Below are 12,035 nucleotides of genomic sequence, written 5' to 3'. Positions count from 1 at the left end.
AGAGGCAGGTGGATTTCTGAATTGGAGACCAGCCTGGTCTACAAAGTGAGTTCCAGGACAGCCAAGGGCTACACAGAGAAACCCTGTCTCAAAAACCAAAAAAAAAAAAACCAGATGTGTGTCCCTGTGTCTGTGCCTGTGACTCTGTCCACAGTGTCAGGCTGGGCAGCAAGTGCTTTACCTACTGCTGCTCCATCTCATGAGCAGACTTTTTTAACACAGGGTCTCACTATGTAGTACTAGGAGACCTGGAATTTACTTTGTAGACAAGGCTACCCTAAATTTACAGAGATCCATTTATCTCTGCTTTCCAAGTACTGGGATTATAGGCATGTGCTTGCCACACCCACCAGGAGCAGACTCTTTTTAGATAAGGTTTTTCTCTCGGTCGGTTGGTCGGTCAGGCTGCTCTGCTTCTTCTTTTACTTCTCACATACTGGAAATACAGCATGTCCTGATAAGTCCCACATGTCAGCGGGCCTTTTCTGTGGAAGGCTTAGGTGATATTTTAGGTGATATACATCATACGGTCTCTGTTAAAACTAATTACCTCAATATGCAAATGAGAACATGGTTGTATGCCAATAAAAGCTTTATTTGTTTTTTGAAACTAAAACTTGAATTCAATTTTCATGTATCATGAAAAAAATCTTGTCCTGGTCATTAAAAAAAGGTAAAGACCTGGCTGGGTGGTACTGGTACTTGCTTTTAATCCCAGCAGTCAGATCTCTGTGAAGTAGAGGCCAGCCTAATCTACAGAGCAAGTTGCAGGACAGCTAGAACTTCACAGAGAAACCCAGTCTCAAAAACAAAAGTGACAACCATTTTAGACCATTTTGAGGTCTCGACTCATAGACAATGCAGAGAGCTTGCCAGATTAGGGGGGTTTTGTTTGGTTAGTTGGTTTTTTGTATAAAAAATGTAAGGGACTGTGGAGATTGCTTAGCAGTTAAAGTACTTGATACATAAGCAGTAAACATGGGGACTGGATTTCAGAGCCCCCAGACTCCGTATAAGTGACAGGTGGGGTGTTGGCTTGACTGTATAATTCTAGTGCTCAGGAGGTAGAAGAGAAGGGGTCCCTAGAACAAGCTAGCTATTCCTTCAAGCTCTGAGTTGACTTAACAGAACCTGACTCTGAATAAAGTGAAGAGCAATCAAGAAAAAGACAGCTCTGGACCTACATATGAATATATATACATACACATGAAACCAATTACTCATGGTGGCACATACCTATAATCCTAGCACTGGGAGACTGAGGCAGTAGAAAAATGAGGTGAAAGCCACCCTGGGCTATGTAGTCAAATGTAGCTATATATACTGAGTCCCTGTCTCAGAAGATACAACTACAAAAATATACCAAAAGAAAGTCAGGTGGTCCTTTGTAACTTTATAAACACAAGAATGAAGTTAGCAGAGAACAAGAATATTCGTGTATTTACAACGCTACTGCAGGTATGCCTGCATGATCGAGTGAGCCAATTTGAGTGTTGCTGAGTGGTGGGGATGTTTTCATAGGGAGCCTTCTGTACTCATCTAGACCTTGAGCCAATTCTACAAAGGTCACAACAGCCAGGTGTCCTGCAAAAGAGGCAGTGCCTAACAAGGTGCTCAAGAGGTGCTGGGTCCTGGCTCTGTAGGGAATAAATTAAGGGGATTTGGTCCCACTGTTTACATGTCTAAAGGGAGGATGTTGAAATTTACTGTTAACTTTTTAACTTTTCACATAAGAAAAACATTGAGGTAAAATTTTAGAATTTGACAAGTTAGACAGACTCCCTAGTAGAAAAGATGATAAATAAATGCCATGGCCCACTGGAACATACCCCCGCCCCACTTATCCCTTCTATTTTCCCCCATGACAAGGTTTAAGGGTTCACTGGCTAACCCAGGCTGTCACTCTGTAGACTAGGCCGAACTAGAATTCACCGATACCCCCCTGCCTCTGCCTCTCACTGTGTATTCTTGATTGGTCTGGCCTGGCCTGGCACTCACTATGTACACCAAGCTGACCTTGAACTAACAGAGACTTGCCTCTGCCTCTTCAAATACTGAGCTGTAACACTGAGTTTGCATCACCTGTAACACCAAGTCATTAGAACTGTTTTGACATACATCCTTCTGTCCAGTTTCTTTATGGAAGAAAAGTTAAGGGTTATGGCACACTAAGGACTGGAGGAGGTTATGTTCCCATGGCATGCAGACTCAAGAGTTCTTCTGACTGGCACATCTTAAAGGTGTTTAGCAGCCATCTTATTTTTAATTTTTTGTTTATTTTTAATTTTAAAAATTTTTTTGTTGGCTTACTTTGAGACAGGGTCTCACTCTATAGCCTAAGGTAGAGTTATAGGCATAATGGTAACACCAGAGTAGGTAGGAAATGTGATGGGTAAGAGCAGTGGGCACTGACAAATGTTGGAGAAAAGCTATCGGACTTTTAGAAACTCGCTATCTTTTTAGTTCGGTTATTGTTTACATTTGTGTATGAGGGTGCATTAGATAAAGATTTGTCTTAGGTAAGTTGAATTCAAATGCGCAAAGGATAAAAAGGTATCCCCGGAGGATTCACAAAGGTCCCTGCAATGAAATTGTTTTATTTATTGCCCAATTTGACCAGGGAAACAGAGTTGGAAATTAGTTTTGTTTTCTATTCTAGCAATATGTGAAAATTGGAAATTTTTGTTGAAACAAACTCCTCAGTGCTGTGTTTGGTCTCAGACGGATTTAAAGGTCCCATTAATGTGTTTAGAAACCAAAACTTAGAACTCTAGTCCAGGGAATCTGATAATGAAGTGCCAGAGTACGTGAAAGTATTGTGGCGAAAAATAGAAGCCACCAAGTGAAGAGTTTGAATGTGTCTGAGCACCCATTTGTGATTTCTTCTGATGTTTTCTTCCTTTAGTCTTTAAACCCGAGGAGCTACGCCAGGCACTTATGCCAACTCTAGAAGCACTCTATCGACAGGACCCAGAGTCTTTGCCTTTTCGTCAGCCTGTAGATCCTCAGCTCCTAGGAATCCCAGTAAGTTAATATGAAAACGTTAGAGTATCTATGGTTTTATGTCTTAAAATTGAGTAAAATAAGCCAGGTAGTGGTGGTGCATGCCTTTAATCCCTGCACTTGAGAGGAAAAAGCAGCTGGATCTCTTGAGTTCGAGGCCAGCCTGGTCTACAGAGTGAGGTCCAGGACAGCCAGGGCTACACAGAGAAACCCTGTCTCAGAAAACCAGGAAAAAAGAAAAGAAAAAAATTTTAATAACTTAGCACTGAAGGTGATTTTTCTAATATAAAAATCAGTGTCTGTCAGCAGTTACTGGGAGATCAGAAACAGTTGCTAAAGCTCAAGCCCACTTACTTCCTAGCACAGAGACCCTTACATTCGAGGCTTTGTGTACAAGTTTTATCTAAAAGAATTGGCTTGAAGAATTCAAATAGTAACTGTGCTATCCATATCAATTCCTATCTGATATCCCTGGAGACCTGGAAAGGCACGTGCCCCCACAGGCCCTGTGAGCATTAGTTCCAGTTGGTTGTATTTTGTTTATGTAGACCAAAGGGTTATTAGGAGAAGTATACATTTTAACTCAGTAGTTAAAATTCTTCATTTTCATTAAAAATAGGTTCTGATAATCTTTTCACTTTTTTTCTTTAGCTTAGCCCTTGCAGTAATTTAATTACACGTGCTCTTACCAGTTGCCATGTTAATGAGTTAAATCAGTGGAATATTTGGTATTATCTTCAGTTCCATTTTTTTTACTCTTGGGAACAAAATGTCTGGTATTTTCTGTTTTAATTGTTAAAACTTTTCGGGATCCACTCATGAGGTTGACTTTTCTTTAGGATTATTTTGATATTGTGAAGAATCCTATGGACCTTTCTACCATCAAACGAAAGCTGGACACAGGGCAGTATCAAGAACCCTGGCAGTATGTGGATGATGTCTGGCTTATGTTCAACAATGCGTGGCTATATAATCGTAAGACGTCCCGTGTATATAAATTTTGCAGTAAACTTGCAGAGGTCTTTGAACAAGAAATTGACCCTGTCATGCAGTCTCTTGGATATTGCTGTGGACGAAAGGTATAGTATTTCTGGAAATCCAACTTTTCTGTCTGATCCAGCCAAGTCTAGGGCATACTGTCTTTGGGTTTTTTAGGTGTTATATTTTGGTGTTTTGAGACAGGCTTTCTCTGTGTTGTCCTTGGCTATTCTGGAGCTGGCCTTGAACTCAAAGAGATCCACCTGCCTTTGCCTCCTAAGTGCTGGGACTAAAGGGGTGAACCACCACTACCTGGCGAGTGTGGTCTTTCTAACAGTTGACTTCATGACATGATGTCATGGTCAAAGTGAAAGGAACTCACTGGGAAGGCTGACCGCCCTGTGCCCATTGCATCTGTACCTGAAACCAGAGCTACATCAATTCTGTCACTTTTAAGTCCAAAATGTCCTGAAAATAGTTATGAACATTGTTAGAATTTAATCTTGTGTTCTAGTTAATAACTAGTTGGGTCTAGTGTCACCATATGCTAGAATACTTGGGGGTGGTAATTGAATATATGGTTAGTATTTTCTTCTTGTTTTTGCAGTATGAGTTCTCCCCACAGACTTTGTGCTGTTATGGAAAGCAGCTGTGTACAATTCCTCGTGATGCAGCCTACTACAGCTATCAGAATAGGTAAGCATCATGCAGGACCCTGCATACCAGAGCAAATGAAGTTGTTAGGGCAAAGATTGTGCATGTGGTCATAGCTTGAATGTGTTAGTTATTCCCTGAAATTCCTATAAAAAGTACTACAGTTTCTGTACCTCTTGGTCAGTCAGGTAACCCCTTGGTTTCCTGATATTTTTTTTTTTAATTATTTTATTAGATATTTTCTTCATTTACATTTCAAATGCAATCCCGAATGTCCCCTATACCCTCCCCCCACCCTGCTGGTTTCCTGATTTTTAAAGCATAAATTTGCTGGGCATGGTGGTACAGGCCTTTGATTCCAGCACTTGGAGGCAGAGACTCAATGAGTTTGAGGCCAGCCTGGTCTATGTAGTGAGTTCCAGGACAGCCAAGGTTATATAGAGATACCCTGTCTGGGAAAAAAGGCAAACATCTATAATGAAAAATTGTAATCTTACTTTAGTCTGAGGCTGTAGCTCTGTAGTAATTACCTAAAATAGAACACTGTAACCAAGAAGCTAAAGTTGAAACTAACTTTGGAAAAGCCCAAAATGACTTTTAAGATACTCATAAAATAGAAATTGTATTTTATTCTACAGAAAATGCGTATCTACATCACTTGGCCTTGCTGGTCTGGTAGAAAAAGTTATTAGTTGAAAAAGAAAAACAGAACACAAGAATGCTCTTTTCTAACACTATCATTAGGAAGGGCTGCAGTTCTTTATTGATTGAGTTCAAGAATAACTCCCCAGTTGGGCTTGTTTGTAAACCTGATACCCTAGCAGGCAGTAGGTGGGGCAAAAAGAAGAATTTTGAGTATGAGGCTGGTCTGAGCATAGCAAGGCCCTGATGTTGTGTTTTGTTTTGTTTGTTTTAAAGAATACTTTTGTTTGAGATACTGTTGTCAAGGCTTTGAGAGTGGTAGGCCTACCTAAAAAATAGTTGCCATCCTCTTGGAATTCGAAGGTGATTAGACTAGAGTAGATCTCCTTCCTCGGGGACAGTGAAATGATAATAATCCACGGGTAACTCTGTAGTTTGGATCTTATTTTGAAAATTAAATTTCTACTCACTTAACCTGGTTTTTTGCTAAGATAAAGTTGAAATTAAATTCCTTTCCATCAGTTCTCTTAGGAGAACTACTCTTGTAGCTGCAGCACAAAGGCTTCATGGCTGAAGCCTAAGTTATGACTTACACTGAAGTCAGCACTGTTGAGCTAGAAATGAGAACCTCTGCGTGATCAAGAGGGAGCTTCATTGTGTTCTCTGTCTTAGGCTTAAGCATTGCATCAGGGCTTACTGCTGTAGATATTTATCCCTTTTTTTATTTGGGCCATGATAAAAAAAAAAAAAGCAGGCTGTTTATTTGTTCAGAGGTACATATGTATATAGGCCTGACAAGTTTGGGATTTTGAAGTGTTTTTTGAGTTGCGCTCATTAGCTGTCTGTCTTTCTTTCTTTCTTTCTTTCTTTCTTTCTTTCTTTCTTTCTTTCTTTCTTTCTTTCTTTCTTTCTTTCTTTCTTTCTTTCTTTCTTTCTTTCTTTCTTTGTATAGCGTTTCTTCAGGGCCTGGGGAGGGGAGTTGACAGGGTAGTAGAGATAGAGAAAGTAAGTAGAGGAGTAGAGCGGGCCATGAACGGGGGGTGGGGGGAGCAGAAGACAGAGGGAGAGCAATGCTTGTAATTTTCAAAGAAAATATAACTATCTCTGTGATGGCTCCTATGCAAATGTTTTCCCCCAGAAAAGAAGTTGGTGTTGTTAGAGCATTTGTTGTCAAGCTTGATGACCAAGCAGAGTTTAGTGTCCATCCTTCTGTGGTAGAAGGAGACTAGTAACTCCCTTAAGTTGCCCTCTGATCTCCCATGCATAAATAAATAAAATAAAATAATTTAAATTTAAAAAGGAAGACTCTAAGCCTTGTATGACTGACCAATCTACTGTTCCCCCTCCTGACTTAGGGCCATGTCTATTAGAAGTGCAGCGTGAACAACGTGTGCTGCTGAATACTCAACATAGAGCTGGGTTTCTATCAAAACACTCCCCCCTCTTAAATCCAATGTTGAGGGGTGGAGTGGTGAAGGTCTTGTTTTGTCTTGTCTGTGGTGGGGAGTGGGTTTGGTGCTATGAATAGGATCCAGGACGTTACACATGCAGTGCCACCCTCAGTCTTTGAGTAGAAACATTTTAAGGCAAAATTAAAAAGAATTCCATAACCCCCCATAATGGAATTCTCCCACAGTGACCATGTATTATACAGGAGTTCTGTCCCCTCTTAGCCCGTCTCATGATGTATCAAATTTAACCTTGTCCAAGATACAGGCTCAATAGCCTCTTCCCTAACAGACTCATGTCCTATCTTCAATGGAATAGTACATAGGAATGTACTTTGAAGACTATTGTGATCTGTATAAAGTTGTAAGTTGTGTTGTTTTGTTTTGTTGAGACAGGGTATCACTGTGTAGCTGCAGATGGCCTCAGACTTGATCTTCTTACCTTAGTCTCCTGAGTGCTAGGATTACAGGCAAAGACCATAACACCTGGCTTTAGAGTTACAAGATTGTATGGATTAGTATTAATTATGCCCTGAAAAATACTGTGCCTGATACTTTTTTAGCTAGCATAATTTTGATCTAGAAAGAAGACAAGAAACTACCCGCTCTCTGTAAATGCCTGGGCTCTTGCGTTGCTTGACTGTTAGTGGGCGCTTAGCAAATGCAGCGTGCTCCTGAGGACTGCACAGACCTCAGCCCAATCCCCTGAGTAAAAGTTAATTGAACTGATAGCTATGATCAGGAAAAGTTCAGTGGTAAAGGACAAACATCAGAATGATTCTGTAAGTCTTAGAATGCCCAATTTTATTTTTGTGTAGAACTCTTTTACTGAACAAAAGTGATACATTTTTCTTAAATGAAAATATAGGAGTCGTATCCTGTATCTTATACATTTCAAAAGCTTTTACCATTCCTTCTGTGCTCTTAGAATGAAGAATATAAATTAATACTCCATAATTCTAAGAAAGGATTGGCCAAGTTTTGTGATGAATGTTCTAACTAATTGCTTTTAATTTTTTTTTCAAATAAACTGTGAACACTGTTGTGTTCCAGTAAATAACTGTTTTGTCACTTGTGCTAAAGTTTTAGACACTTAAATCAGTAAAACATTTTACATGGCATTTAAACAAGTGAAATTCTTAATGTTTATGCTAGTGTATGATTACATTTTCACTTGTTTCTATCCTTTTAAAATTTGAAAGGAACTTACTTTTAGCAAACTCACAGCTTTTCTAATAATTATCTGAAGATAATGTGGAAATTAGCTATAGATAACTAAATACTGATAGAGTTCTTAAAACAATCTGCATTTGAAAAAGTCATACATTGAGCTACCCTCACAGCTAAACCATACAGTTACATGTGCCAACTTAGCAACCCAGATTTTGCATTATCATTGGATTACATGAAATATTTCTCCTTGGTGTTGCCATATTCATCACACTATTTCCTTCACACCAGACAAAATGTTATCCAGACTCTTAGTGGTTAAAAGTGAACCTCTGAACCTTTAGTTTTAGGGAGAATCAAGTGTAAACTGTCAAAATACAACAGTCTGCATTGGCATGTTACCCAAGACCAGCCTTGTTTCCTGTCTTTAGAAAGAATCCTGTTGTGCACTGTCCTGCTCTCAGGGAAGCTTGATGAAGTGAGGTCATGGGCTGCCTTCTCACCTTAATGAACAGACTTGATTAGCTGTAATTTCACTGCTAGTGCCTTGGGACAGATGCAAGAGTCTTAACCCTATCCCTTAAATTTTTTGACCTTGAGATTCTCAGGAGTGGGACTTGGTCACATACCTTAGAGAGCTTAGGTTTCCTTAGCCACTCTTAGAGCTGTCTCTCAGTCATCAGTGCTTCTTTCTGCATTAGTTTCCACCACTGGGAAATGATGGGTTCATATTCTTGTGTCCTGGATGTTGCTAGGCTTTAATGACTGACTAAAATAGCTGTTTTTCCAGATTTTTAAACTTGAGACTCAGTTGTGACTCTGGTGGTTTCATTCCACACTGCTGAGTGGTCCTTGCCGGACCACAGTAGGACGTTTGCTTATAGAATGAATGGATTACTTTGTTTTTAACAGTGAAATTCTTGGCTTGAGGGAATGTCTGCGCTGTACCATGTCCTGCTGTATGTGGAAGGTTTTTTCTTAAGGATCTGTAAGAATATTTACAAAATAGTAAATGACACAGACGATACTATGGTTTGTTTAAAATTTTAAAAAACTGCTATCCGTCTATTCCTACTCAATTTTTAATCTTGTCCTGGCAAGAAATTATTATTGGCCAAGTTATCTGCAGTGAATCTGCCCTGTTTATCAACAGAATGTGAAAAATTGGATAACTTTGAGATATGAATGTTCTGAGTGAAGTGTTATGTTATAAATTGGCTGCATGTTAGTGAAGTCTGCAGACAAAATGCTCTATGCTCTAATGACAATGAAAACTGGGACTTGTGGGGGCCTCTCCTCATGGCTCATTCTATAGCTGAGTGAATGGTTAAAGGAGTGTATGAGCATGCCGGTGAGTGGTGAATGAGTCATTGAGTGAGCACAGTTACTGCATCTCACTCTGCACTGGGGCTCAGCTCAGCACTCTTAAGTCTCATCAGTGTCGCTAATACTAATCCTTCTTGGCACCTTGTAGATGTAGTTTTGAGCTAAACCTGCATTTGATTGTACTGCTGCTGCTAGCTTATGCTCATCTTTTTGCCTGTGTAATTTACCTCCATTCAGCTTGTTTATTTTATAGTATTTTTGTGTGCTCATCTTGTTTTATGCAGAATCCACCTGCTTTTTGTTAACTTCTCATTCATGTCCTTTCCAAACATTTAATAGTCTTTATTTTTAATTGTATTCACTTACCAGCATGAGCCCAGGCTCTATATTATTATCTTATAAGAAATTGGGATGATGGAGAATTTTTCAAATGCAGATTGTGCTATTTAAAGATTAACTCTCTAAATTTGCTTAACTTGGGTTGTTACCAAGTCAGAACAGTCATTCGCCATGTATCTCAAGATGAATGATTGGTCCCTGTACCAAAATTCATATCAAAGCTTAGAAATGAATCAAAACATTTCAAAATTGTTTGTGGGTTTGTATATATTGTATTGTTTATACAATATATCACAGTTTTTCTCTGTATATCTTTATTAATAAATGGCTGGAAAGTCTTTGACCCTGACTGCATTTCTGTTAAGTGTTTGTCTAGAATATGGATTTGGTTTCATTTGTATTGTAACATAATTATTAACTCAGTGATTAATATGAGAAAAATAACAACTATAAAAAAATGGTTCTGGTTGCTCAACATTGTCACACATTGAAAGATCTGGCTTAATACTGGAAATAAAACTTCTGATGCTGTCAAGCATAAAATTTCCATTTTGAAAACTAAACCTATTCCAGTTTAACTTGCTTTTTAAAGGCTTTTTTCTCGTCCTGTTGTTGAAAGAAAAATTTTCTATTTTAAACCCTGGCTCAATATTTGATTTTTATAACAAAATTCAGATTTCTAAATTTAGGCTCCATGCAATCCTAGTATTCACTTCTTGAAAGCATTTGCATTTTGGAGCCGGATCAAACCTGTCGTTGTTAGTGATGATGGCCTATGATGCGTGCAATGAGACCGAATGCTAATCAATGCTTTGCCTTGGCTTTCTGCTCTGTGTTGTCTGGTGTTTGCGTCTTACCTCTGTGTCTGTGCTATTTGTCCCCTTCCCTGTTCTCTAATCCTGCCCTTCCCCTCCTGCCCCTGTTCCTTTCATTGTCCTCACTGACCCATCAATCAACCAACAACGCCCCCCCTTCGTCGTGGTGCTCTGCCCTGCTCTGATTGGTGGCTTCGTTGCTTGGGTGGCTGTATGTTGTGATGGACCAGTTCACCCAAGTATGGCCTTCTTGCTGACAGGTATCATTTCTGTGAGAAGTGTTTCACAGAGATCCAGGGCGAGAATGTGACCCTGGGTGACGACCCTTCCCAACCTCAGACGTAAGTATGATCTTGTCATCCTTCCTTATGTTCATGACTAAAGAAGAAGCCAGAATGTACTATTTTGAGTTTTGTACAATTTGTATTTTTCTTCACATTGACTCTAGACATGTTTACTATAAACTGGTTGCATGGACACAGATACTTGTACTTAAAGGTGTCGGTGTCAGCCAAATAGCAGCAGTCTAGGAGGAGTAGTTCACTTAGTCCTTGACCCTCATGTGTCTCACTGACAAATAGATTTTTTCAGGGTGATTGGTAACCTTTGCTTGAAAAATGTTAAACCTCAGTTATATCTAAGAAGCCACGCAGCCTTATCCACAGAAAATAAATTTTATATACATAGCACCAACACCACCTTTAAAAAAAAAAAACCTTTGGTGTTAAACTTAACCTTTTAAACCTATGGTCTTTTTAAGCAACTGAGCTAATAAAGGTTAGATTTGAATTCTCTGTTCACATTTTCTAGAATAATGTAATATATATATATGTATGTATATTATATCATTCCTTGCTGGTGGTCTGACTCTTGCTTCGTTGTTGCATCCAGCATGTATGTTAACTCATTCTTACATCTCTCTGCTTACCTTATGATAATGTTCATTTTGAGTGTTAGTGTAACCAAGCCATAACAAGAGAATTGAAAACCACAGTGTGTACTCAACTTTTGAGAAATGCCCAAAGGCCTGCTGGCCTGCACATCTGCCTTTAGCCTGATGGGCATTTTATGGTTCTCTTTCTACATACTAAGTTCCCTAATCTTCCATGTTTCTAGTCATGTTGGAAGTCTGGCTTCAGAGTTACTGTGTCTCAAAAAGCAGGAAACCTATGCTCCAGAAGTAATGTTACCCTTGTCATCTTATTTCTTTCATCTAATTGGAGTTAATCATTGAATTGTTGGTGGTAGAAATGGGAGAAGGCTAATCAATAAGTTCTAAGGTTCAGTTAGATACTGGCAAAAGCTATGGAGTAGTCTTGAACAGTGTGGTGACTGTAGATAGCAGTTCTGTGTTGTACATTTCAACAAGCCTACAAAGAAGGATTGTGAAAGTTTTTGTACACTCCTCCCCCAAAGATAAGTGTTGGAGCTGGTTAGTATGTTTAGTCTAATTGAAGAGTACACGGTGTGCACAAGTGTCAGATACCATATACTATACTATATCATTGATATGTCCAACTTAGAAAGTTTTTGTATGTCACTTAGAATAAAACCTAAAGCTGCAGAAAGGGGGCAGTGGGATGAATTGATGGGTCAGGTACTTTCCTTGCCAGCCTGGCAATCTGACATGTACCTACATGAAGGTGGAAGGAGAGAACCA

General features: G+C 39.2%; 1 protein-coding gene across 2 annotated transcripts in view; it reads left to right on the top strand.

The window, feature by feature from the left end:
- Crebbp (CREB binding protein) overlaps positions 1-12,035 on the top strand; it is a 130,136-nt gene that overhangs the window by 101,115 nt on the left and 16,986 nt on the right. For both annotated transcript variants that reach the window (XM_021209977.2, XM_029544586.1), the window contains exons 17-20: positions 2,906-3,024; positions 3,843-4,082; positions 4,589-4,677; positions 10,636-10,716. In XM_021209977.2, coding sequence (XP_021065636.1) covers positions 2,906-3,024; positions 3,843-4,082; positions 4,589-4,677; positions 10,636-10,716 — 529 coding nt within the window. The remainder of the gene's footprint in view (positions 1-2,905; positions 3,025-3,842; positions 4,083-4,588; positions 4,678-10,635; positions 10,717-12,035) is intronic.

Source organism: Mus pahari, chromosome 12, assembly GCF_900095145.1.
Source record: "Mus pahari chromosome 12, PAHARI_EIJ_v1.1, whole genome shotgun sequence".
NCBI classification, from domain to species: Eukaryota; Metazoa; Chordata; class Mammalia; order Rodentia; family Muridae; genus Mus; species Mus pahari.
Note: the sequence above shows the minus strand (reverse complement) of the source record. Positions and strands in the feature narration are given on the sequence as shown.